The sequence below is a fragment of the Podarcis melisellensis genome (assembly GCF_964234715.1).
Source record: "Podarcis melisellensis genome assembly, chromosome: 17".
Classification (NCBI taxonomy): Eukaryota; Metazoa; Chordata; class Lepidosauria; order Squamata; family Lacertidae; genus Podarcis; species Podarcis melisellensis.
This window is the reverse complement of record NC_138534.1, coordinates 1,380,319-1,405,473: the sequence shown is the minus strand read 5'-3', so window position 1 is coordinate 1,405,473 and position 25,155 is coordinate 1,380,319. Positions and strand designations below refer to the sequence as shown.

The following is a 25,155-nucleotide window of genomic DNA, read 5'->3' as shown; positions in this document are numbered from 1 at the left end:
AATCGGCTGTGGGTGAAACTGGAGAAGTGTCAGTTTCATACCAGGGAGGTGGAATTCCTGGGGTACCGGTTGTCTGACAAGGGATTGGCCATGGATCCCAGCAAGGTTCAAGCGGTACTGGAGTGGAAAACACCAAAGACCAAGAAGGACGTGCAAAGATTCCTGGGCTTTGGAAACTTCTATAGGAAGTTCATCAAAAACTTTGCCCATTTAACAGCGCCCATCACGGATTGTCTTAGCAGCAAGAAAAAAATTGTTTGGACGGAAGAAGCGCAGCGGGCGTTCGAACACTTAAAGCAGGCGTTTGCGTCGGAAGAGCAACTTTTGCATGTAGATCTACAGCAACCAATGAGAGTGGAGACTGACGCGTCAGACCGAGCGGTGGGAGCCGTGCTTCTCCAGCCGGGAAAAGATATGTCTGAATGGAGACCGTGTGCTTTCTTCTCGCGGAAGTTGAACAAATCCGAGAGGAACTACACAGTATACGACCGAGAACTGCTCGCCATTCATGAAGCATTCCGGAGATGGCGGCACTTGCTGATTGGGGCGCAGCACAAGATTCAAGTCCGAACTGACCACAAAAATCTGGAATACTGGAGAACAGCCCGAGTGCTGAACCAGAGACAAGTAAGATGGGCCCAGGAGTTCTCCAAATTCCACTTTGAGATTCGTTACGTGCCAGGCTCCGAGAACATAAGGGGAGGGAGCGCCTGAGGCAAGGCATGTAATCCCTGAAGACCGCTGGGTGTGTGGGGCGGCATTGGTGGGGCAGAGAGAACTGTTAGAGGGTACGGAGAACGATGATTACGCCCAAGAGAAACTCAGAGAACTCAGGAGGACAGAGGAGAACACAGGGGGGTTTGAAGAAAAGAACGGGGCGTTGTATTACAAAGGGGCACTGTACATACCCGATGGGGAACTGAGGGGCAGAGTACTCAAGCAGTTGCATGACAGCCCCACCACGGGGCATTTTGGACAGCACAAAACCATGTGGTTGGTTACCAGGGAGTTTTGGTGGCCTAAGGTGAGGGAGGATGTACGGGAATATGTCAGGGGTTGCGACAGGTGCCAGCGAGCAAAAGGGGAGAGGGTGGCGCCAGCGGGGCTATTACAACCCTTACCCACACCAGAAAGGCCATGGGAGGCAGTATCCATAGATTTTATGACGGACCTGCCAAAATCCGAGGGCAAAACAGCTGTCATGGTGGTGGTAGATCTATTAACTAAGATGTGTCATTTTATAGCCTGTTCACATGCGGTCACAGCGGAGGAAACCGCCAAGTTGTTTGTAGAGCATATTTTCAGGTTGCATGGCGCCCCCTTGAGGGTGGTCAGTGACAGAGGGAAGCAGTTTACTTCCAGGTTCTGGAGGAAACCTATGAGCTTACTGCACGTAGAAATCAATTTTTCAACTGCCCGGCACCCAGAAACGAATGGGCAAACGGAAAGGGCAAACGGGATTTTACAACAATACCTGAGGTGTTATGTAAAAGACAGAGAAAATGATTGGGTAGATAAGTTACCTCTGGCAGAATTTGCCTACAACAATGCGGAGAACGTGTCCACAGGGATGAGTCCCTTTCTGGCAAATTATGGGTGTCATCCCCGGGCATTTCCAGGAGAAGGAGGGGAGAAGTGGAGCGTGCTGGCGGCGGAACATTTTGTTGAAGAGATGGAAGCAATACACCGTCAGCTTCAACTTAACTTAGAGAAAGCCAAGGAAGAATATAAGAAGCAAGCAGACAGAAATAGGAGGGAAGGTGAAACTATAAGGGTGGGAGACCGGGTGTGGCTATCCACCCAAGGACTACCGTTCAAGGGAGGGAGTAAGAAATTGAGACCCAAAAGATTGGGACCCTTTGAGGTCATACAGCAGGTCAACCCAGTAGCATTCAAACTCAGACTGCCCAGTCATATGAAGTTGCACCCAGTATTTCACAGGTCATTACTGTCGCCGCACCGAGAGGGACGTGAGTGGGGGGAGCGTGAGAAAGAGGTCACCCAAACGCCCGTAATAGAAGAGAGGGAACGCGACATGAACGTGGCAGGAATCATTGATTCCAGGTGGAAGGGGAATCAGGTGGAATATCTGGTAGAATGGGAGGGGGAAGTGGAGTCGGAAAATACTTGGGTACCAGCAGAGGTAGTCAATGACGAGGTTTTAATAGAAACATTTCATCAGCGTTTCCCAAAAAAACCGCAACCCGTGGCTCAATTTAGAAGGGAACACTTTGGGACCACCGATGAGGAAGGGGAGTTTGAAGGATTCCCAGAGTCAGGGATGGGTGAAGAAACCGACTCCGACGAAGAAGAGGAAGACGGAGAAAGAGACGGTAAGCTGTGGCTAGAAGTGTTTGAATCCTCGGACGACGAGGAGAGTTCCTTCAGGGGCTTTCCGCCCTCACCGCCAGTGGGAGAGGAGGCGGGAGGGGGTGAAGGGGGCCCTAGGGGGGAGGTGGATGTCAGGGAACTGCCATCGGAAGGACCGGTGGTGGAAAGGCTCCAGGAGAATAGGAGAGACTCTGCAGCAGAAGAGGGAACCAGCAGGGGGAGAGCAGGAGTTCCAACGGGAAGGGAGTCGGAGGGGAGGCTATGGGATACTTCCAGTGAGAACAGTGAGGAGGTAACAAGGGCCCCTTTAGGAGTTCCCACCCTTCGCCGGAAACTGTCACGCAGAGAGTCCAGGAGGCGCATGTCCGTCAAACAGCTTTTATGTTGGAGTAAGTTCTGTAGACGCCCACTGTCGGATTCTACCAGCGACTAACGGAGTCATGCTTTGGGAGCTCCGTTAGTGACTCAGGCTGGCTGACCAGCCAAAGCCAGGAGGGATCAAGCTTTTACGCACAAGCAGCTCATTATCCCATCACATATCTGTAAGCCTCTAGAACGTATTTTGTACAGTTACCTTTTTACCTCTATCTTCAGTACATTGTATTTTATTTTATCGCTGTGGCTAGTGGCTGATGCAAATAAAGATTCTACTGATTCCGGACTCCTTCTCTTTCTAGCTTTCATTTTACACACCCTCTCCCACCCCAAAAATCATTCAGCCAGTACTTTTTCTCTGTAGACAAAAAGCAAAAGTGCAGGCAGTCTTCCACCTAATGGTCCATGGCTATGCAGGGCTTCCCTTGTACCTGGTCTGGAAAATCCATTTACTACAGAAAGCTGCTGCTTAACTTCTTTCAGGCCTGAGATCCTGCCTGCACGTTACGCCTCTAAGTCTTGATTTGCACTGGCTGCCAATCTGCTACCAAGTTCAAGGTTTTAACATTTGTATGAAAATCCCTTATTGAAGCCAGTTTATTTGCACCATAACTGGCCATTTCAGTCTGCAGAAGTTGCACGTTCACACTTGCCATATAATGTTCTGCATCCATGAGGATGCTTCCCTCAAAGAATTCTGGGCACTGGAGTTTACCCCTCAGGGAGTTACAATTCCTGTCAAACCACCATGCCCAGCATTCTTTGAAGGAAAAGATGTGCTCTGAAGATGCTTTAAAGGCAGGGTCATGCCACATAGTATAGGGCTGCTTTCTGTTTATGGAGAACTAATGTGCAAGTATGAAGCCGCTTGGCACCCTTCCCAGCGGTGAAGGAACAGTCTGTGCCGCTGGAGCCAGACGACTCCTTTGCAAACAGCCAGGTGCCAGATTTTCCACTGGACACAGAATAAGAAGCAAGAATCAAACCACCTCACTGTTTGCTCTGGGTTCAGAAGGTGGGAAGATAAAAGTCAGGAGGCAATCCTAGGAAAGTCCTTTTGACTAGGTCATGAAAGTTGTCAAGGATAACTCTGCAGGCTCATAGAGAGGTAACCAATCACTATAGGAATAGGAGGAGGCGGCGGCCATGTGATTGTCAGGTGAGAGGCCCCACCCATTTGTCAACATTGGCTCACAAGGCTGATTCTGGTCAGGATCTGACCCACGGAGTCAAAAGGTTTCCATACCCCTGTGCTAGTGCAACGATTTCATTGAATATAGCCCGTTGAAATTAATGAACATGACAAAATGAGGTCCATTAATTTCAGTGGGTCTATTCTGAGTAAGACTTGGTTGAATACCACCCATAGAAAGTTCCCATAATCTGCCTTATTTGTGCATTAAAATTGAAATTCTAATACAGGAATAAAATTGATTATATTGTGAATTTATCAAATATAGTATGGCAATACTTTTTTTAAAAAAATGAATTAATTACAATCTAGTAATACAACTTGGAAGCTGGAGCTACAGCTCTCAGCCCTCTGCCACAGGGAGGGGGACCCAGGGAGTCATGACTCCTGCTTCTTGTTGACACACACATGCTGATTAGCTAAGCAAGGTCAGGGCCAACGTCCTCAAAGGTCTCTTGAAGTCCTACCGACTTGGCTGCTTTCCAGAGGAGTGCCAAAGAGCCTCTATAAAAGTAGGCGTGACACCCCCACCTTGCTCCTTGCCCTCCTCAAGTGCGACGATGAAGGCTCTTTGGCTGCTGCCCTTGCTCACCGGTCTCCTCGCCACAGGAGAAGGCCTGGTCTATGGGCGCTGTGAGCTGGCTCAGAGGCTCCAGCAGCTGGGCTTAGATGGTTATGCTGGCTACAGCCTGGCCAACTGTGAGTCTACTGGGGGACATCTGGGTCTTGACTAGGTAGGCATGCGGGGGGTGTGTGTGTGTGTGTGTGTGTGCGTGCACACACACACACACACACTCCATTTGGGGTGAGTATTTGATCTTCTGGGTCTCCCTGACCATGCGTCTGGCTGTCATTATGAGGGGAAGGTGGCCTCCCTCCACATTTCTATAGCTAATCTGCAACATGCTCCGCTGCATCCCGCTACAGCAGGGGTCCTCAAACTTTTTAAACAGGGGGCCAGTTCACTGTCCCTCAGACACTGTTGGGGGCCGGACTAAAGAGGTGCCAGAAACATGCTCTTTTTCATGTTGTTGTTGTGTGTTTTTTTTAAAAAACCTTGTTTCAAAATAATAGCCAGAACAGACACACAACAGGCGCTATCAGTAATAATATAAATTACCTATACCTCACCTTTATACTTCATTTCTTCTTTTGATGTTGTTCTTCCTCATGCATGTGACTTTCTCTACATTGAAGTTTATTTTCAAACTTGGGGAAGTTTGGGTGGAGAGCTTTATTTTAAAGATTGTTGTTGTTGTTGTTTAGTCGTTTAGTCGTGTCTGACTCTTCGTGACCCCATGGACCAGAGCACACCAGGCACTCCTGTCTTCCACTGCCTCCCACAGTTTGGTCAAACTCATGCTGGTAGCTTCGAGAACACTATCCAACCATCTCGTCCTCTGTTGTCCCCTTCTCCTTGTGCCCTCCGTCTTTCCCAACATCAGGGTCTTCTCCAGGGAGTCTTCTCTTCTCCTGAGGTGGCCAATGTATTGGAGCCTCAGCTTCAGGATCTGTCCTTCCAGTGAGCACTCAGGGCTGATTTCCTTCAGAATGGAGAGGATTGATCTTCTTGCAGTCCCTGGGACTCTCCAGAGTCTCCTCCAGCACCATCCAGCATCATAACTTTTATATGCCTGTTGTCTTTGTCCATGGAGTTTTCTTGGCAGGGATACTGGAGTGGCTTGCCGGTTCCTCCTCCTGGTGGATCACATTTGGTCAAAACTCTCCACTATGACCTGTTCATCTTGGGTGCCCTGCTCGGCATAGTTCATAGCTTCCCACCACTATTTACATGGAGATTCCCTTGTACAATAAACTGTTGTGATTCAGACGTCTCTTCTTGCTAATTCTATTGCATATGTTGCCCCTGTTTTTGGTGCTTCCCTAACTCTTAAGGTTGCCCAGGTTGCCGCATGGGACTTGTGTGTGCAACCGGTCGGTGAGGCGCTGCTCTGGCGAGCCTGGAGCCGGCCGGAGGGGAAGCGAGGAGGGCAAGGGCTGGCGTGGAAGGGGGTCCTTTGCAGCCGTCCCCCCCCCCCGGTGGCTTAAAGGGGCCGTGCGCCGTTATCAAGCAGCTGGTGCTGGCAGTATCAACCGCGTTACCAGGACTTTGTTACATTTACGTGTTTTACCTTGGGGCTCTTTCTGCCCAGCCGTTTCCGAGCCTCAGGCCTTGCAGGCGGGCCAGGTTCAGGACCCTGGCAGGCTGGATCTGGCCCGCTGGCCATAGTCTGAGGACCCCTGTGCTATAGGGTTGCAGGAGTGGGGTTTAAATGATGGTGTGAATGAGTGAACTGGGGTGAAGAGGATGGTTTGTGCCTCCATCTAGGGAGAAGTGGAAGGATGCAGCGTAGAGGTGGATAGGATGAAGCCAGGGGCATTTCTTGGAGATGGAATTGTTCAGAGGTGGAACAAAATTGAAATGACTACTGTAGTAGTCTGAACTCTAACAGCATGATTTCCATTCTGGTTTGTTTTCTGTGTCCTTCCCCCGCCCCAGATGCTGTGTCAGGTGTGGGGCAGGTAGCTGACACAACAAGCTGCATTTTATGAAATCCCACCCCCCTTTTTAGGCAACTATGGAAAGGTGCAGGGGTTCTGTCTTCTTTTGCACCCGGCTTTTGTTAAAGGAGAATTAGTGGATACTCTCTGGAGACCATCCCCCCCCCCAAGATATCTCCCTCAAGGCAGCTGCAGTTGTGGAAAAACCAAAACACCCTGAGTGGCTTCACACACAGACCTGCTCCAAACCGAGCATGATCCCAGGGGCAGAGGGGGGATGCAGCTCAGCAGAATCCCAGATCCAGACATGCATTGCCCATCTGGTAGCATGAGGTCAGCTATTGCCCTTCCTGCTTGTGAGGAGGCGGCCAGGCTCCTCAACTGTCCTGGAGCAGGCGGAGAAGGGAGGGGCAGCAGGGCTCTGTGACTCCTTGCTGGGCAGCTCCCCTGCCCCCCTCCGCCTCGGGATCACTGACTCTCTGAACAGCTCCTGATAAGGCAGAGTTTTGAAACACCTGCGGGGAGGAGGTGAAGAATGGGGCATGCTTCCCAGACTGTGTGCACTTAGCTCTGACCTGGTTATGTGTCTGCCTCAGGGGTCTGCACGGCATGCCACGAGAGCAGCTATAATACTGCTGCCACGCACTACAATGACTACGATGGCAGCACTGACTTTGGTATCTTCCAGATCAACAGTCGTTACTGGTGCCAGGATGGCAGTCAGCCGAGTTCCAACATGTGCAGAATTCAATGCTCTGGTGAGAATCGGCTTCCCCTGGAGAGAGTTTTGCCTCATTCAGAGATGGAGAACCTTGGCCCACCAGATGTTGGCTGGGGCTGATGGAAGCTAGACTCTAACGACATCTGGAGGGCCACATGTTCCCCACCCTGATCTAAATTGTGATGTAAGCCACATCAAACACTTTTGGGAGACAGAAAGGACCAGTTGTCCTTCCTCACCTTCTGCTCTTTGCAGGTGTGGAGTCCACAACCCCAAAGGTAGAAAGTAGGATAGCCGTGGGTCAGCAGTCTAGCCTGACCGTATTTGTACATTGATGTATCTGCTGGCTGGGGCTTCCTCCCTGAAATGCCCCCCCCCCCCGACCAGGGGATTTCAAGTTACACATATAACTGAACATTGTAGGAGTGAGACCTCAGCAAATGCATTTATTTGACTTGGAATTCATAAGGTATAGAAATATTGCATCCTTCTTGATGCAACAGGGCATTTCAAATTGCATGCTAATGGGCAGTGGGTCAGTGACAACCATGGATGGGTCAAGCGATATTGTTTGGCCTACTTTACACCCTCCCTTTTTACCTTTTTAATCCTTTTTTTACCTACCTGAACCCACGCCTGCCACCGCAAAACTTATCCAGACCTATAGCATCCAGCAGGGACCTTTCATGTCTGTATTCCACCTTCTTTCCTTGCAGAACTGCTGACAGACAACGTTGCTCCAGATGTGGCTTGTGCTAAGATTGTGGTTGACAACTCAGAGGATGGAATGGGTGCCTGGTAAGAAGTCTCTTGGGAGAAAACTCTTAGTGGCGCTTCCTTGCAAGAGGTGGAGGCGTCTGCCCAGACACCCAGTCACTGCAGAAGCAGAAGGTCACGCTGGAAATGGGAAATGGCCCGTAACATGGTTGTTCCCAAAGTGTGAGCTGGGGAATACTGTGAGGCCATTAGATGGGTCTAGGCTAGTCCACTAAATGTTCCCCTGGTGCCCGGGAAGCTTCTGCCTGGTGTGACGCTCACATGTGCAGCGTCAGGACATCACAGTTTCACATGCATGACATTGCCCCCCCCATCTCCCTCACAAGCTGTTGCTTCTGGCCCTAACTGTTCCCCTATGAAAACTTTCAGTGCTCGCCACTGGACAGTGGTGGCCTTTGGGCTCTCAATTTTCAGCAGTGTCTTGTGCTACGCTAACATTTGGGAGGGGGATACCTTTGGCACTCCATTCTACATCATTGTTTTGGTGCCCTGTGTGGTTGAACTGGTCACACTACCAGCCTTAGCATTAGAGAACTGTTACTCTGACACAATAGGGATGTGGGTGGCGCTGTGGGTTAAACCACAGAGCCTAGGACTTGACAAACAGAAGGTTGGCTGTTTGAATCCCTGCGACGGGGTGAGCTCCCGTTGCTCGGTCCCTGCTCCTGCCAACCTAGCAGCTCAAAAGCACTTCAAAGTGCAAGTAGATAAATAGGTACCACTCTGGTGGGAAAGCAAACGGCATTTCCGTGCGCTGCTCTGGTTTCGCCAGAAGCGGCTTAGTCATGCTGGCCACATGACCCGGAAGCTGTACTCCGGCTTCCTTGGCCAATAAAGCGAGATGAGCACCGCAACCCCAGAGTCGGCCACGACTGGACCTAATGGTCAGGGGTCCCTTTACCTTTACCTTACTCTGCCACAAGAAACAAGTGACTGTGTCACCTAAGGGCTTCTCTGAGTCCACATCTGCAAGAGAGGCCTGCCTGCTATACCTCTGTCTGATTCACTGGTCTTGGTTCCTTATGCAAAGCCTGCCCTGTATTAGGGGATTTCTGTCTTATACCCGTGCGGGGTCTGACCAGATCATTAACATCCCCAGCAGAATCACCCTCCCTCTGCGGAGGCTGCTGCCATTTTTTGTTAAGTCTATTTATATTTATATCTGACTCTTTGTATTAGTGACAATGTTCAGGGCAGCTTGTGTGTGCGCGTATTTTAAACCATCATAAACATTTTAATAATAATAATAATAATTAGAGAGGGGTGAAAGCAGATAAAGCAAAGGCTGAGTTCAACACATTCCTCCAGCTTCAGGTCATGGCCAGCTTCAAGCCAAATTGAGAAAAAAAGAACAACTAGCCATGTTTTAAGTTGGTAACATGTACACAGCATGTTGTTGGATGTGTCCTAATCTGTTTTATTTTCATTTCCAGGGTGGCATGGAGATTATATTGCCAAGGTCGGGACCTGTCTCAATATGTTGCAGGGTGCAAGGTGTAGAGAAACACTGCCCCCTGGTGTCAGCAGGGATGCTAATAAACCAAGTCCACACTCATTATTAGGGTTATTATCTGGCAAGAAACAGCTCTGCTGAGTTCCAGAAATAAATGCATTAAAACACAGTTGAGACCTGTCTTTACACTGGGAGGAGTTGCTCCAAGGATGCCCTGGGCAGGTGAACTCAGGTTGCAAAAAGGGGGTAGGAACTACCTAGAAGATTAGACGATGACCTGCTTATTGAGCCATTGTTATTGTTGCTGTTCTTGTTTACATTTATTGCTTGCCTTCCACCAGCAAGTCCCACAGCAGCTTACAGCAATTTCAAACTCAGTCACAGGAATGGGGGGGGGGGCGAGAACACACATCCCAGTGCTAAAGGTCAGGGTAGAGAAGTGTGTGTCTTCAGCACTCACTGAATATATATATAAATATAGGATAGGGGACACCTGGCTTACTAGCAGTACATGTGAAAAGGATTTGGGGTCTTGGTGGACCACAAGTTTAGCATGAGTCAACAGTGTGATGCAGCAGCAGCAAAAAAAAGAGAAAAAGCTAATGCTATTCTAGGCTGCATCAACCGAAGTATAGTACAGTGGTACCTCGGGTTCAGGCGCTTCAGGTTACAGACTCCGCTAACCCAGAAACAGTACCTCGGGTTAAGAACTTTGCTTCAGGATGAGAACAGAAATCGTGCTTCAGCGGTGCGGCAGCAGCGGGAGGCCCCATTAGCTAAAGTGGTGCTTCAGGTTAAGAACAGTTTCAGGTTAAGAACGGACCTCCAGAACGAATTAAGTTCTTAACGTGAGGTACCAATGTATACCCATTTCCTTGCTCCAAGTTTGAAACATTTGAAACTTCTTGTAAGGACAACTTGGTGAGGGGGGTGTAAGGATGGAAGAGAGGGAAGGGTTTAGGCGCCCCTCCCACTGCCTGTCAGGGCTCTGTCTTCAGCCACTCTCCAATCTAAACAAAAAGGGCCATTCATGGATAGGTTGGTCCCACAGTTCCACCTCCAGTCCCCTTTGGCTCAAACAATGTGTGTGCTTGCCAGAGCCAGATTTAGGTTTGATGAGGCCCTAGGCTACTGAAGGTAATGGGGCTCTTTATATAGCAGGCGGGGCCCATTACTAACATCATAGGAGCCTACAAACTAAAACACTGTTGCTGTATGTAGGTTTTATTTTGTTTGCTTTTTATCTTGTATTTTGGAAATGTACATACAGTCCTCCCCCGCCTTAAAGTCTTTTGGGGGGTGGGGCCCTAAGCTATAGCTTGTTTAGCTTATACATAAACCTGGCACTGGTGTGTACCATTCTAAAAGCTCATGTGGACCACAGCCAGCCATGGGCAAGCTAAAAAAGGAAAAGGCCTATCAAGTTTATCCATGACATTATTCAGAAATTTAGGCGCAGGTGGAACAACCTGGGAGGCCAGCTGCAGTCCCGTCTTGCAGAGCAGGCAAATGCACAGGATGCCCTCTCAGCCTTTGCATGGGGCATCTGAGAACAGAGGCGACGTGGGGGTGAAGGATGCACCCTTGGGCCACCTCGACCTGGGAGAGGTGGGGTGTGCATCCAGGGTGCCTTTCTTGGGGGCCCTCACTGTGTGACAGAGCACATGCTGTACAAGCAGAAGGTCCCAGCTTCAAATCTACACTTAGGACTCAGAGCGCCGCAACCCCAGAGTCAGCCATGACTGGACCTAATGGTCAGGGGTCCCTTTGCCCTTTACCTTTTTACACTCATCAATTATATCATTATAACTCCATTATAAACATGTGACACCAGATGGCGTTGTAGAGCTGTGATCTGTCACCAGGGGGATTTTGCATTGAGAGCTTTTATAGCATTTTTTTCCTACAGCGTTTTTTAACAATGTAGATCCAGTCTAAGAAGGGATCACGAGCTGATACTGAGAAAGACCATTGCCCAACACACCTCGGAGAGCCACTGATAGTAATCATAAGCAGCACCTGGTTGACACCACATTTGGGTCCCCTCCACAATGCAGGAACAAGCACCAATGCCCCCCCCCCCCGTCCTTAAGCAAGTTCAGCCTCCATTTGGAGTGAGCTCCGTGGAAGCCTCACATCTGACTCAGGAAAGAGGGGAGTGAGATACTGAGAGGCAGGGGCAGCCCACAGGATTCTGGAACATGCTTTTGTTTCCCAATATACGTGTACAGCGGTCACACTTCTCCATGCATTTTACTGTTTAAATCTGACTTACTAGATTCTATTCCTTTTTTTTAGTTTTAATAGAAATGCTGTTGGATCATGTTTTTATCATTTTATATTTTGTGTTTGTATCAGCGGTGGGTGAACCATCTTAATCATAATTTTTTCTGCACCACCTTGATATCAAACATTTAATTAATGAAGGGCAGCTTAAAATTCTTCACAAATAAAGAAAGGTGTCCCACTTCACCTTCAACAGTCATTCATTGGAAGCACTGCCCAGTCCCGATCCACTAGAAGAACTATAAGGAAGGAGAGGGCCTTGAAGTTGTTCAACAGCTGGCAACATCTGGACAGCAGATGAGCAAGCATTTAAGTCAAGGTAAAGATCTCCATTGCATTCCCAGAAGCCTGCTTTTAAATTTGAAAGCATAGCTTTCTGAATAAACACACAGTACTTGCAGTCATCAGAAACAGATTGTGCCTGAGGAGTGCATGCTAGAGATTATGAAAACCTGGCTAAGAAAGGCATAAACTTACCATAAAAAACCACAGCCCCACTATAGAGGGAATGAGACTTATTCAAGGCTTCAAATTATTAGAGATTCCAGAAGCATCATTATTCAATTAAAAAAAATTATCACCATTAGCAATACAGTGGTACCTCGGGTTAAGAACTTAATTCGTTCCGGAGGTCCATTCTTAACCTGAAACTGTTCTTAACCTGAAGCACCACTTTAGCTAATGGGGCCTCCTGCTGCCACTGCGCGATTTCTGTTCTCATCCTGAAGCAAAATTCTTAATCTGAGGTAATATTTCTGGGTTAACGGAGTCTGTAACCTGAAGCGTCTGTAACCCGAGGTACCACTGTATATCAACAGGTACATCAGCTGCTTTCCCACAACCCTTAGAGGTAGAAGACAGAGGGGTTGGGGGAAGAACCAAGCTTATTCATTAATGACCTCTATATCTCCCTCCTCAGATGTCCATCAAAGTCAAATAGACACTTGTTGTTTAGTCGTTTAGTCATGTCCGCCTCTTCATGACCCCATGGACCAGAGCACGCCAGGCACTCCTGTCTTTCACGGCCTCCCACAGCTTGGTCAAACTCATGTTAATAGCTTCGAGAACACCGTCCCACCATCTCGTCCTCTTTCGTCCCCTTCTCCTTGTGCCTTCCATCTTTCCCAACATCAGGGTCTTTTCCAGGGAGTCTTCTCTTCTCATGAGGTGGCCAAAGTCTTGGAGCCTCAGCTTCAGGATCTGTCCTTCCAGTGAGCACTCAGGGCTGATTTCCTTCAGAATGGATGTGTTTGATCTTCTTGCAGTCCATGGGACTCTCAAGAGTCTCCTCCAGCACCAGAATTCAAAAGCATCAATTTGCAGCTGATGGCAATTAAAAAGCCCACACCTTGTCTCTGATGGGAGGTGAATGAAAGGGAGCTCCCCAATGGATCAGTGGTACTTTAGGCCTGACAAAAGATATATACTTCTGTGTCCTTGTCTCACTGCATGTCCAATCCAACTTGGGTATCCTTGCCATTTATTTGGACGTAGGGTGCTGCAACAAAATGTAGCAGTGTGTCCCTGATGTGCATATGTTAGCTGGGCCTGTGGCTGGGGGCCCTGGCAAATAAAAGTTAGAACCAAAGAAAGGAGTTTTTGCTCAATTTGGATCTATTCTTAGTACTGTTACTATTTTGCATTTAAAGTATTTGCCTATTATTCAAAGTCTTATTACAAGGGTACCCACTCTACATGAACTCAACAGAGCATGAGGCTTCCGAATGGAACTGATTACTGTATTTTTCGCTCTATTGGACACAGTTTCCCCCCTCCAAAAATTGAGGGAAAATGTGTGTGCGTCCTATGGAGCGAATGCAGGCTTGTGCCACTGGCAGGGAGAGGCTGCACGGGGCTATGGCTTCTTTAGCTCCATGCAGCCTCTCTCGGCAGGGAGAGGTTGTGTGGGGCTAAAGAGGAAGCCAAAACAGCCAGCGCGATCCATCCCGCTCGCTGCATTGGCTTGTGCCATAGCCGCATGCAACCCCTCCGGCAGGGAGAGGTTGTGCGCAGCCTGTACGCTGCTCTTTGGGGCTGGGGGGGGGGGAGATTTTTTTATTGATTTCCCCGTCTAAAAACTAGGTGCGTCCTATGGTCCGGTGCGCCCTATGGTGCGAAAAATACGGTACTTGCTTTGGTCTGGGGGAAAATCAGGGAGGGTGCAACTGTATAACTACTTTCACTGCCCTGCAGGGATGGCATGATGGAATATTAATATTAATTAATTAATAAGTCACTCTTTCCCAACCACATCCGACCTACAGTATGAACTGCATTTGCTTTGGATCACCAGCCTTTTCTTATACAAAGGATGGGGGCTCAGTCCCTTTAATGCATATGTAGCAGCAGGAATATTAGATGATGATGATGGTGATGATTTCTATACTGCTCTTTAGATTTCAGGGCTGTTTACAATAAAAACACAAAGTATACACAAAGTACCACCTATTGAACTTCTACATAGCTATTAAAGGGACAGGAGTCTTGCCTTCTTTTGCCCCTTGAGATGACTCTATTAACTTCTATGAACATCTCTCACCTCCATCCCTTGAGTCATCTCAGAATAGATTCACAGGGTGCAGTAGGAAATGACCTGGTATCTTTCCCTCTGACCTCCTGTTCCAGCTACTCCATACTATTTTGCCCTGCACGCACAGGCCAAAGGTGTCATATAAAGTTGCATTGTTTTGTTTCTAGGCTGCCAAATGGTGGTAGTGACGTAACTGGAACTTGGGGGAATTGACTGCATTGCTGGACATGCTCACTGCCCTGCCATGATGGCTCCCCCTGCTCCATTGGAATAGGAAAGATACAGCGGGAACAGAATTGCTCTGAGCAGCAGGAGGGCAAGAAATAAAAAAAAAAGCAAGACATTTTTAAAAAGGGGCAGGCTCTTCCTCCACAGAGCTGCTGCAGATAGCAAAACCAGGCTAACTAAAGGATTTAATTCTGAAAACATTTCAGCTGCATGGATATAAGACAAATTATGTTCCTCAAAGAATCCTGAGAACTGTAGTTTTTTAAGGGTGCTGGAAATTGTAGCTCTCAGGGATGTGGGTGGCGCTGTGGGTTAAACCACAGAGCCTAGAGCTTGCCAATCAGAAGGTCAGCGGTTCGAATTCCTGCGATGGGGTGAGCTCCCGTTGCTCGGTCCCTGCTCTTGCCAACCTAGCAGTTTGAAAGCATGCCCCAAAAAAGTGCAAGTAGATAAATAGGTACCGCTCCGGCGGGAAGGTTAACAGCATTTCCGTGCACTGCTCTGGTTTGCCAGAAGGGTCAAGATAGATCCAACGTTAAAAACTACAGACCAATCTCCCTACTCAATGTGGATTATAAAATTTTTGAAAATATACTGGCCAACAGGCTAAAGAAGGTTTTATCTGACTATATTCATAAAGACCAGGCAGGATTTCTGCCTGGAAGACATATGAAATACAACATTAGAAGCAAGAAAGAGCTGTAAAGCAATGTTAATGTTTATTGATGCAGAGAAAGCCTTTGACAATGTTTCCTGGAGTTTTATGTTACATAATTTAGAGAATATGGGGATAGGTCAGGATTTTTTAAATGGTATTAAAGCGATCTATCTAGAACAAAAAGCTAAAATTATTGTAAATAATGTGGTTTCAGAGGAAATTAGAATTGAGAAGGGAAGCAGGCAAGGTTGCCCACTTTCCCCTCTGCTGTTTATTTCAGTCCTGGAGGTCTATGATTAGAAAAGATGAACCAGTCAAAGGTATTACAGTAGGTTTGAAACAATATAAATTAAAAGCCTTTGCTGATGATCTAGTTCTGACATTACAAGATCCAGACTCCAGTGCAGTCAAAGCACTGGAGCTGATATAAGAGTTTGGTCAGGTAGCAGGATTTAAATTAAACAAGAGCAAGACCAAAGTAATTGAGAAAAATCTGGATAATGAAGAAAGGAAACTACCGGTACTACAAGAAAAAACGGGCCTAGACTTTGTGAAAAAGGTTAAATATTGGGGGGTGAACCTGTCTGGAAAAAATTTGAATTTATATAAAGATAACTATGAGAAATTATGGAATGAAATTAAAAGAGAATTAGAGGTATGGTCAAAGCTAAAAATTGTCATTAATGGGCTGGATTTCTGTGATTAAGATGAATGTGCTGCCAAAGATGATCTTCTTGTTTCAAGCCCTCCCAGTTATAGAGAATGCAAAATGCTTTAAAGAATGGCAGAAAGCACTCTCTAGATTTATCTGGCAGGGGAGGAAACCCAGAATTAAATACAAATTACTTACGGATTCTAAAGAAAGAGGGGGATTCTCCCTGCCAGATTTAAATATCTATTTTGAAGCTGCTGCACTTTGTTGGATTAAAGAATGGATGTAATTAGAAGATACAAATCTATTAGATTTGGAGGGATTTGATAACGTGTTCGGTTGGCATGCATATTTATGGTATGACAAGGTAAAAGCCCATAAAGCATTTAAAAACCATGTAATTAGGAAATCGTGGTATAATGTTTGGATAAAATACAAAGATCTCTTAGAAAGAAAGACGCTCAGATGGCTCTCACCAATGGAGGCAAAGGCCCAGAAAAAATTAAATATGGACACGAAATGGTTGAGATATTATGATTTATTAATAGAAGAAGAGGAAGGTTACAAATTAAAACCATTTGATCAAGTTAAAGGTAAGCTAAATTGGTTACATTGCCACCAGATCAATGAATTGGATAAATTGGATAAGAAAAATGGTTTTGCTTTTGAAAAATCTAAGTTGGAAATGGAATTGTTGGATACTAAAGGTAAAAATTTATCTAAAATGTACAAGCTATTGTTGGAGTGGCATACAAAAGATTAACAAGTTAAATCTGTGATGATAGATTGGGCAAGAGATGTAGGACATAATATAATGTTTGAGGATTGGGAAAGATTGTGGAAGAAAGGGGTCAAGTTCACTGCATGTACTTTGTTAAAGGAAAATATAATGAAAATGATGTATAGATGGTATTTGACTCCTGCAAAATTAGCAAAGATATATCATAATTGTGACAATATATGTTGGAAATGTAAAGAAAAGGAAGGAACCTTTTATCATATGTGGTGGGCCTGTCCCAAGGTGAAAGACTTCTGGGAAAAGATTTATAATGAATTGAAAAAAATGTTGAAATATACATTTATAAAGAAACCAGAGGCCTTTCTTCTTGGAATAACAGGTTTGGAATTGCCCAAGAAAGATGTTAAATTATTTTTGTATGCCACAACTGCTGCTCGTATTTTGTTAGCTAAAAAGTGGAAAACCCAAGAATTATCAAGAATAGAAGAATAGCAGATGAAGATGATGGATTTTTCGGAGCTAGCTGACCTAACCGGAAGAGTCCGCAACCAGAAGGAGGAGGAGTATCAGGAAGATTGGAATAAATTTAATGATTATTTATGATTATAAAAAAGGGGGGGGGGAGAGAAGCGGCTTAGTCCTGCTGGCCACATGAGCCGGAAGCTATATGCCGGCTCCCTCTGCCAATAAAGTGAGATGAGCGCCGCAACCCCAGAGTCGGCCACGACTGGACCTAATGGTCAGGGGTCCCATTACCTTTAGGAGTAAATGACAGTTCCCAGGATTATTTGGGGGAAGCCTTGAAATTTATGGTTTGTCTGCAGCCAAAATATTCTCCATACAGCTTTCCCATTGAAATTGGGATGTTTTCCAGCAACAGCAGCAGTGACTCTTTCCCCCACAAGTGTCCCTACTCTAAACCTATCCACACACACAAAGAGGCAGAAGGCATTTTTTAGAGACAAAAAAATAATTCACCATTTTATTTAAGTTGCGTTAATTATGCTAAAAAGGCAAGGAGCTCTCTTCCTCTTTGTCGTAAAAAAGGTAGCCATCATTTTCAGGCACCTGGGAGGTAGAAAGGATCTGCCAGAAGACAGCCAGGAAGCAGTCCTTGCCTGCCTTGATAAGCAGGAATAGTCTTCAAAGGGACAACGGACCAGGATGGTCCAGAATCTGAGCAGCCATAGCTATGTTTCTTCAGGGGTGAGCCACCTGCCATCCAGTCCACATGGCCCCCTTGGAAGGACACCACTCCCCATAACATCACAGGAGGGGGCATTCCTCAAGAAGTCTGCGCTCACTCAGCTTCCGCTTGGTGATCTCCAGACGGACCCCGTGGTAGACAAGACCCTTCCAGAGCCCACCTTTGTTCAGCATCACCACATCCCCATTTGATTTCACCTTTTGGATGACAGCTGTGAATGACACAGTAGCCGTAGAATTTCTGTGGACAACAAGCTTGGCCAAGACTTCAGTGTGGGGGGGCACCAGCACCTCCTGGGTGAGCCTCTGAGAAATATTCCTCTGCACAAGGACGGTCCGGTCATTGTTCTCCGTGTACTCCAAACGAGGCATTGCATCTTCAACAGTGAAGTGGCAGGAAGTTTCCACACCAAGCCCCCACAGACTGTTCCAGAAAACGGTGTCTGCAACGGTAGTCTCCCAAGTCATGTCGAAAGTGTGCCTCACTGCTGCTTCCCCCCGGTTGGCGTAGACCTGCTTATCGAAGACAGAGTGGTGGTATATCATGTGAGAGAGATCGCTTGTGATCACCCTCAGTATTTTGAACTTTGGGGGGAGGAGGTCTCCAATCAGGGGGCGGAAATAACAGGAATCATCAGCGACCAACTTGGCTGCTTCAACTGAAGTGAACCCTCTATATGTCCTGGTCAAGAACAGCCCATTGTAGGCCTGGAAAGCTACCCTATTGCCCTTGTAAAAGACCTCAAACTGCAAAGATGGATCTTCTGAGTACTGAACAGGCTGGATGGGGAAGTTTACTGGGTTTTCTCCTATAGCCACTGCAGCGAGATACTTCCCTGCCCAGTTTCTCAGCATAACCTTTCCCATAGGCAGACAAGTGACCCAGAATTTGCTAGATGCCAACTTTTCAGTTAGACCCTGTATGGCCCATGTGTATTGGCCATCCAATGAGTCCCAGATCAGGTTGTTATCCATCTGGAAAGCCACACCTTCTTCTGCATCGATGTAGGCTTCAAGTTGGCCCAGGCCTTTGGAGACTTTCCGCAAGCAAAGCTGAAACAATAATAGATGCAAACTCATTTCAGGGGTGTAGTGCAAGCTTGTGGATTGGTTATTCCCAATAGGCTCCCAATCCAGCGTCTGCCATCTCTGGTCCTGATCTTCAAATCAGATTTTGGACAAAAACATCTGGTGCCCTCCATATGTTGCAGGACTGCAACTCCCATCCTCCCTGTCATGCTGGTTGGGTCTTTTTAGAGTTATAACTTGAAAACATCTGCAATGCAGCAGGTTGGACAAGGTCCAACAAACATTCAGTAACAGGTTGTCTTACCGCCATGGAGTTCATTGAGCTCCATGGCCGAAGGAGGATGTAAATCTGGGTGCTCCCCCTCGGGATGGGAGCCCTGTCCCTCCAGTTGTTGTGGGGCTCCAAGCATCCACCAGAATGAGTCCACTGCTCTAGTGCCAGTGGGGCAGCTCCCTCCTGTGTCAGGCACGCCTGTTCGGCTGGATGAACCAGTGGGACAGGACCATTAGAAGCTATTAGGTTAACCTTCTCAGAAGTTTTGAAACTTACCCTGAGACCCCTGACCCTAGTTCAAGCATGCATGTAGGACACAAGTTGGTGAGTCCCAAAAATGGAGCACTCTGCACATGCTCCACACCCATCAAGTGGGGACACTCCATGATCCCAAACATGCTTACTTGAAATTAAACCTCAGTGAAGTGCAATCAGACCTGCTTAGGTCTGCAGTCTTTAATAGCCCATTTTCAATCTGCCTCTAATTAAGCAATTTGATCTGCTAAGAGGCAAAAAAAGAAAAAGAAAAAAGTTTGCCAACACCCTGAAATTGTATAGATAATCACTGCAGATAGGAAGAGGAGCAGTGGCATAACTACAACATGGGTGTCACCAAAGACATGCTTATTCGGGTCACAATTCTTTTCTTTGGTATTCTGGGCTCCACTACACTTGCCTTTTGTACCGTGCTTTCTAGACGACAGGTCTGTGCATTAAAGTTCTATGTCCAAGCGCTACACACACACACACACACACGCACACGCACACGCACACACACACACACCTGGCACTTTCCCCAGGAAGACCTGCTCTTTAATGTTGAATCAGAACACATGACAATTCAGGTTTTTCAAAGATTGCCATTTCCTCAGAATCACACTCGTGGGGAATGTGCCAGGGTAAAAAACCAGAAAGCACTTGGAAGCCCAGACCTGTGCCTAGAAATGTGGCACAAAAGCAAGTCTGGATGAGCCTGAAGACAGAGAAAACATCGGCTCTCAGAAGCTTTCAACATCCAGGGCCAAACCACATCCTAGACACTGTCTCTCTTGCACCAGAAACCATTCTCCAAACGGCCATCAGTAGAAAGGCAAGTGTTTGGTCTCACAGTTCCACCAATTTAGCCAGGGCCGGATTTAGGTTTGATGAGGCCCTAAGCCCTAAGCTCCTGAAGGTAATGGGGCCGTTTAGATGTCCAGCTGTCCTTTGTCAACAACAAATTGTTGCTTTTTTTTGTATTGAATATGCTATATGGTAATTTATATTAGTGGGGGCCTAAGCTATGCCTTGTTTAGCATATACATAAATCCGGCACTGAATTCAGCCCTCAGTTCACCTTAAAATCAAAGTTTTTTTAAATGTTGTTACCAATTTAGAAGCTTTAATGGTCCCTCTCAGGGAGTCCCTGGTAAGCTAGACAAGAAAGGTGTGTCAGGTTCATCCACAACACTGTTGAGAACCATAATGAGTTGCAGCCCCATCCTGTGCAGCAAGGCAAGCTCCACAGAGCTGCAAGTCTGGGCTTCTGCCATGACTTGCAAGAGCAGGACCATGCTAGCATCCCAGTCTGAAAGGGATTGCACCCAAAGATTTGATGCCAGAAAATGGTGGTGGTGGTAAAACCAGGCAGAGAAATTTACAAAGCAGAAGATACCCAAAATAGTACTATAAAACTCCTACATGGCTTCAAAGGATTAGAGATTGCAAAGGCATAATGGGGGGGGGGGGGAGATACTTACCATGAACAAGCTGCCACAAGGCCCACCTACAAATCCTTCCTGGCAGAAGACACTGGGTGGAGAGGTGGGGAAACCAAGCTTCCTTATCAAGGGCCTTTTATACCCCTCAAGACCAATTCCAAAGAGATGCAAAGGGACACAGCTGATTGCAATTGAAACCACACTCTCTACCTCTGATGGGATGAGAATGAGAGGGAGGTCCCAAATGGATGCATCATATTATATTTTAAGGTTTGACAAAATGTACTTTTGTGTCTTTGTGCAAGGACACAAATGTTGGCAAATCTGACCTAGCTTAGGCATCCTGGCATTAGTTGGGACTTGGACGTTGCAACAAAATGTTGCAGTGTAACAGTAACTGGGCACAATAGGGACCAATGTCAGGTTCTACACTTAGGCAGGAAGAACCAGATGCACAAATATAGGCTAGGGGGCACCTGGCTTGCTAGCAGTTCATGTGAAAAGGTTCTAGGGTCCTAGTAGACCACATGCTTAACACGAGTCAGCTGTGTGATACAGCAACAAAAAAAGGTAATGCTATTCTTAGCTGCATCAACATAAGTCTAGTGTTCAGATCAAGGGAAGTAATTCCTTCTGCATTGGTCAGATCACATATGGAGCCAAGTGTCCAGTTCTGGGCACCACAGTTTAAGAAGGACAGGCTGGAACATGTGCAGAGGAGGGCGACCAGGATGAACCAGGGTCTGGAAACTAAGCCTTATGAGGAGTGCTTGAAGGAGGGCGACCAGGATGAACCAGGGTCTGGAAACTAAGCCTTATGAGGAGTGCTTGAAGGAGCTGGGTACGTTTAGCCTGGAACAGAAGAGACTGAGAGGAGATATGATAGCCATCTTCAAATATCTCAAGGGCTGTCACATGGAAGAGGGAGCAAGCTTGTTTTCTCCTGTTCTGGAAGGTAGGACTCAAACCAATGGCTTCAAGTAGCAACAAAGGAGATTCCAACGAAACATTAGGAAAAACTTTCTGACCATAAGAGCTGTTCAGCAATGGAACATTCTCCCTCAGAGGGTGGTGGACTCTCCTTCCTTTGACATTCTTAAACAGAGGTGAGATGGCCACCTGTCATGGATGCTTTAGTTGAGATTCCTGCATTGCAGGGGGTTGGACTAGATGCACCTTGGGGTCCCTGGGCTTGTGGCTGAGGGCAGGGGTTCCTGCTCTAACTTGAGCCTCCAATTACAATGTTTGGTCCAGGTCCAGAAGTACCCTAAAGCTTTGGCCCCGCTCCTTGCAAGGGAGTGCACCTCCTAAACTCAAGTACTTGGAACATATAATGCCTCTCTGTCTTGCCAGGATTCAGTTTCAATTTATATATTATTCAAAGTCTTGTCAAAAGGGAAACTGCTCTACATGAAATCATTAGAGCATGAGGCTTCTGCATGTAACTGATTGCTTTCTTAGGCCTGGGAGAAGAATGGAAGGAACAATTTAACATTATCTTAAAAAACAAGACAGTCTAAGCAATATATAACATATAACTATATAATATAATTAGGTTTAAGTTGTGACATCCACAGGCAACATAAATGGCTTTAACACTGAGATCTAAAGTATTGTTGCACCTGCCCCAATCTCCAAGTGGTACTAGGTTCCAGGGGTTTGTGTTTCCTTTAAGAATGAGTAATTTTGTATGAAAACTGTTCTAATGCAAGTTTACTAAGAAGTAAGTCCTACTATATTCCATAGGATTCACTTACAAGTAGGACTGAGGGAGAAAGTTACACATTTAAAGGTAAACTTACCTAATTTGCAAACCAAAACGCAGCTGTGCTTTGAAATTCACACTTCTCCACTTCTCCAAATTTGGTCATAAATAATGTGTACAAAAATGCACATACTAGGGGAAAGTGTGCATAAAAATGCATATATTATTGAATATAATATACCAAAATGCATTGCATTAGGGGAAATTGCTTTGCAAAAATGCATATATTAGGAGAAAATTGCATTAAATTGCTGAAGACATTTTTTTAAAATGCAAGATCTGAAAAAAGAGACAATGCACATACTTTTGTTACCCAAGAAAATCTTTAATATATTTTTTAAATGCAAACTGCTGTGGAAATATGGAGAACTTAAAATTGGGAAAATGAAAAAAATGAGAGAAACCAAAATTAACAGCTTCATTCATCCTTACTGCATAGTGGACTGCAGCCTACTGAAACCTTTTGGCAAGGATGTTGCTCTTTTTTGGGCTTAAGCAGCCATTCTCTCCACAACTGAGTCACCTTCCATTGCTGGCTCCTCCTCCTTCAGCTTCTAGTCAGTGTCATTGGAAAAGGCTGATAAGGAAAAAATATTGGGGCGCGGGATTACTCCGTTGCCCAGCTTGTTGGGGTGCCACTCCCGGTGAGTCCCTCTGGTCAGCAAAAGACGGAGTCTTCAGTTAGATTAAAGAAGCAAAACAACAGTCAGTAAACCTGATTTTTATTTGTCGCAACAAGGTTCAAATACACAAAGAGTAGGAACCCCGAGTGTGGGGTTGCGTGGACTTTTAAGACTCCCTCCCACTTTCCCATAATACATTTCCAATAGCAGCATCAATACATCACAGATATGACACAGAAGAGGAGTGGTTGGCATCAAGAAACATGAAACTGTCACCCACCCCTGTTAGTAACCCCAGTTTCCCACACCTTTTAACTACCCTCTTGCTCAAAGAACAATAGAAGTCTTTACTCAAGCCCCCTAGCTGCAAGGCTTTCCTGTGCTTCTCCTTTAAAAGTATCAGGATTCGACCCACCATCCCGATGGGTTTCTGCCAGGGTATGTGCTGCCTTTGATCGCCTCCTGAGGAAGGGGAGACCTGGATTCCCCCCCTCTTCTGGAGGAGTCATTAGCCCTTGGAGCCAAGGAAATCCATCAAACCATTGAATTTTGGCGATTATATGAAGTTTTTACAGTTTTCTATATTGGATCTGAAGAAGTGTACATGCACACGAAGGCTCATAACAATAACAAATTTAGCTGGTCTCTAAGGTGCTGCTGGAAGGAATTTTTTTATTTTGTTTCTATATTGGATAGTCCGAGGAAACAGAGGATACACGGTATCCACTTCAATTTTATAGACGGCTTTTCTGAGCCTCTTCAGGCTCATTGTTCTGACCTTAGTTCAAGGCTGTGGTGGGGACCTGGAATTTTGGGGGAGTTGTTTAACTGCCCTCCCCCATCCCTGGTTTTAACGGTTCCCTCCTTTGGAGAGAAATTTGCTTAGGTTCTGCAGGAACCACAAATGTTTTATCTGCATTTAACTACAGTTCAGACATAGATACTACATTGGAACCTTGGTACTCGAACTCCTTTGTTCCCAAATGCCGAAAACCCGAAAGTAAGTTCTGGCTTTCAAATGCTTTTCAGAAGTCAAACATCCAATGTGGCCGTCAGGTATTGTTTCCGGGCCGCCTGCACCAATCAGAAGCTGTGCCTTATTTTTTGAATATTTCAGGTCAAACAGACTTCTGGAATGCATTAAGTTTGGCCTTTTTGTTTTTGAAGATTTTTTGCTTATTTTGTTTTGTGACTATGTGGAACCCAGTTCGGCTATTGATTGATTGTGTGACTGTGGAAATGGATAAAGGCCCCCCCTCCAAAGAATGACTATCATCATTGTAGGTAAGATTTTTTATTTATTTTTTATCATCTGCAATACTGTCTTATTTATTCTATAGTACAGTACATTTATTATTGCTTTCATTTTATGGATCAATGGTCTTGTTAGTAAAATTCATCTTAAATTGCTGTTTTAGGGGTTGTTTTAAAATGTCTGGAATGGATTAATCCATTTTGCATTACTTTCTATGGGAAAGCACACCTTGGTTTTGGAAGGCTTTGGTTTTGGAACGGACTTCCAGAATGGATTAAGTTTGAGAACCAAGATACCACTATAGATATTTCCCACCCCCCTTTGGTCCCATAAGTTATATAGATATTCAATAAATAATAGCCTGGTATCCACCTTCCCAGATGTGTGGTTTCATGTAAACCTGAAAGGGACTCACATGTCACGCCTGTTAAGGCCATTTGCAAGTGAAGCCATACCCGTAGGTTGACACGGGATATAATGTACAGTAAAAATGACATATATCACATTGTCTCATTAGATTACTTATGTCATTCTAGCTCTCTGGGAGAGACATTCTTTCAGTAATGGTCTACCCTTTATGCTTGGCAGGAAGATCCAATAATAATTGGGAGTTGCAGTTTGGGTGTGCTTCTGTTTTCTCAGAACATCCCTGGCGTTAGGGCTTTCATTGACCATGTCGCCTCCCACCCAGCACAGGTTTGAACATGTTGTGAGATAATAGTAATAACCAATGAAGGAAGGCGGTGAAGGTCCTGTGTGAGTGCCTGGAGGTGGTTGGAGGATGATGGTGGCTAACAGACTGAGGTTGAATCCTGACAAGACAGAAGTACTGTTTTGGGGGGACAGGGGGCGGGTGGGT

The 25,155-nt window shown here is 46.1% G+C and overlaps 2 protein-coding genes across 4 annotated transcripts; one reads left to right on the top strand and one right to left on the bottom strand.

The window, feature by feature from the left end:
• The first annotated feature begins 4,429 nt into the window (after positions 1-4,429).
• On the top strand, positions 4,430-9,520 carry LOC309360634 (lysozyme C-like). The gene is made up of 4 exons (XM_081895319.1): positions 4,430-4,597; positions 6,997-7,158; positions 7,838-7,919; positions 9,332-9,520. The coding sequence occupies exons 1-4, from the start codon at positions 4,459-4,461 to the stop codon at positions 9,396-9,398; spliced, it is 450 nt and encodes a 149-aa protein (XP_081751445.1). The 5' UTR covers positions 4,430-4,458; the 3' UTR covers positions 9,399-9,520.
• An 8,061-nt stretch (positions 9,521-17,581) lies between these two features.
• Positions 17,582-23,204, bottom strand: LOC309360619 (uncharacterized protein). Of its 3 annotated transcripts, none has more exons than XM_081895286.1 (3): positions 22,942-23,204; positions 21,682-22,116; positions 17,582-18,703 (listed from the first exon to the last, which is right to left on the bottom strand). In XM_081895286.1, the coding sequence occupies exons 2-3, from the start codon at positions 21,682-21,684 to the stop codon at positions 17,711-17,713; spliced, it is 996 nt and encodes a 331-aa protein (XP_081751412.1). In that variant the 5' UTR covers positions 21,685-22,116; positions 22,942-23,204; the 3' UTR covers positions 17,582-17,710. The 3 variants fall into 3 exon arrangements, with proteins under 3 accessions (XP_081751412.1, XP_081751413.1, XP_081751414.1); XM_081895287.1 differs by lacking the exon at positions 22,942-23,204 and adding an exon at positions 22,851-22,907; XM_081895288.1 differs by lacking the exons at positions 21,682-22,116; positions 22,942-23,204 and having other exon boundaries at positions 17,582-18,163; positions 18,640-18,663.
• Between the last annotated feature and the right edge of the window lie 1,951 nt (positions 23,205-25,155).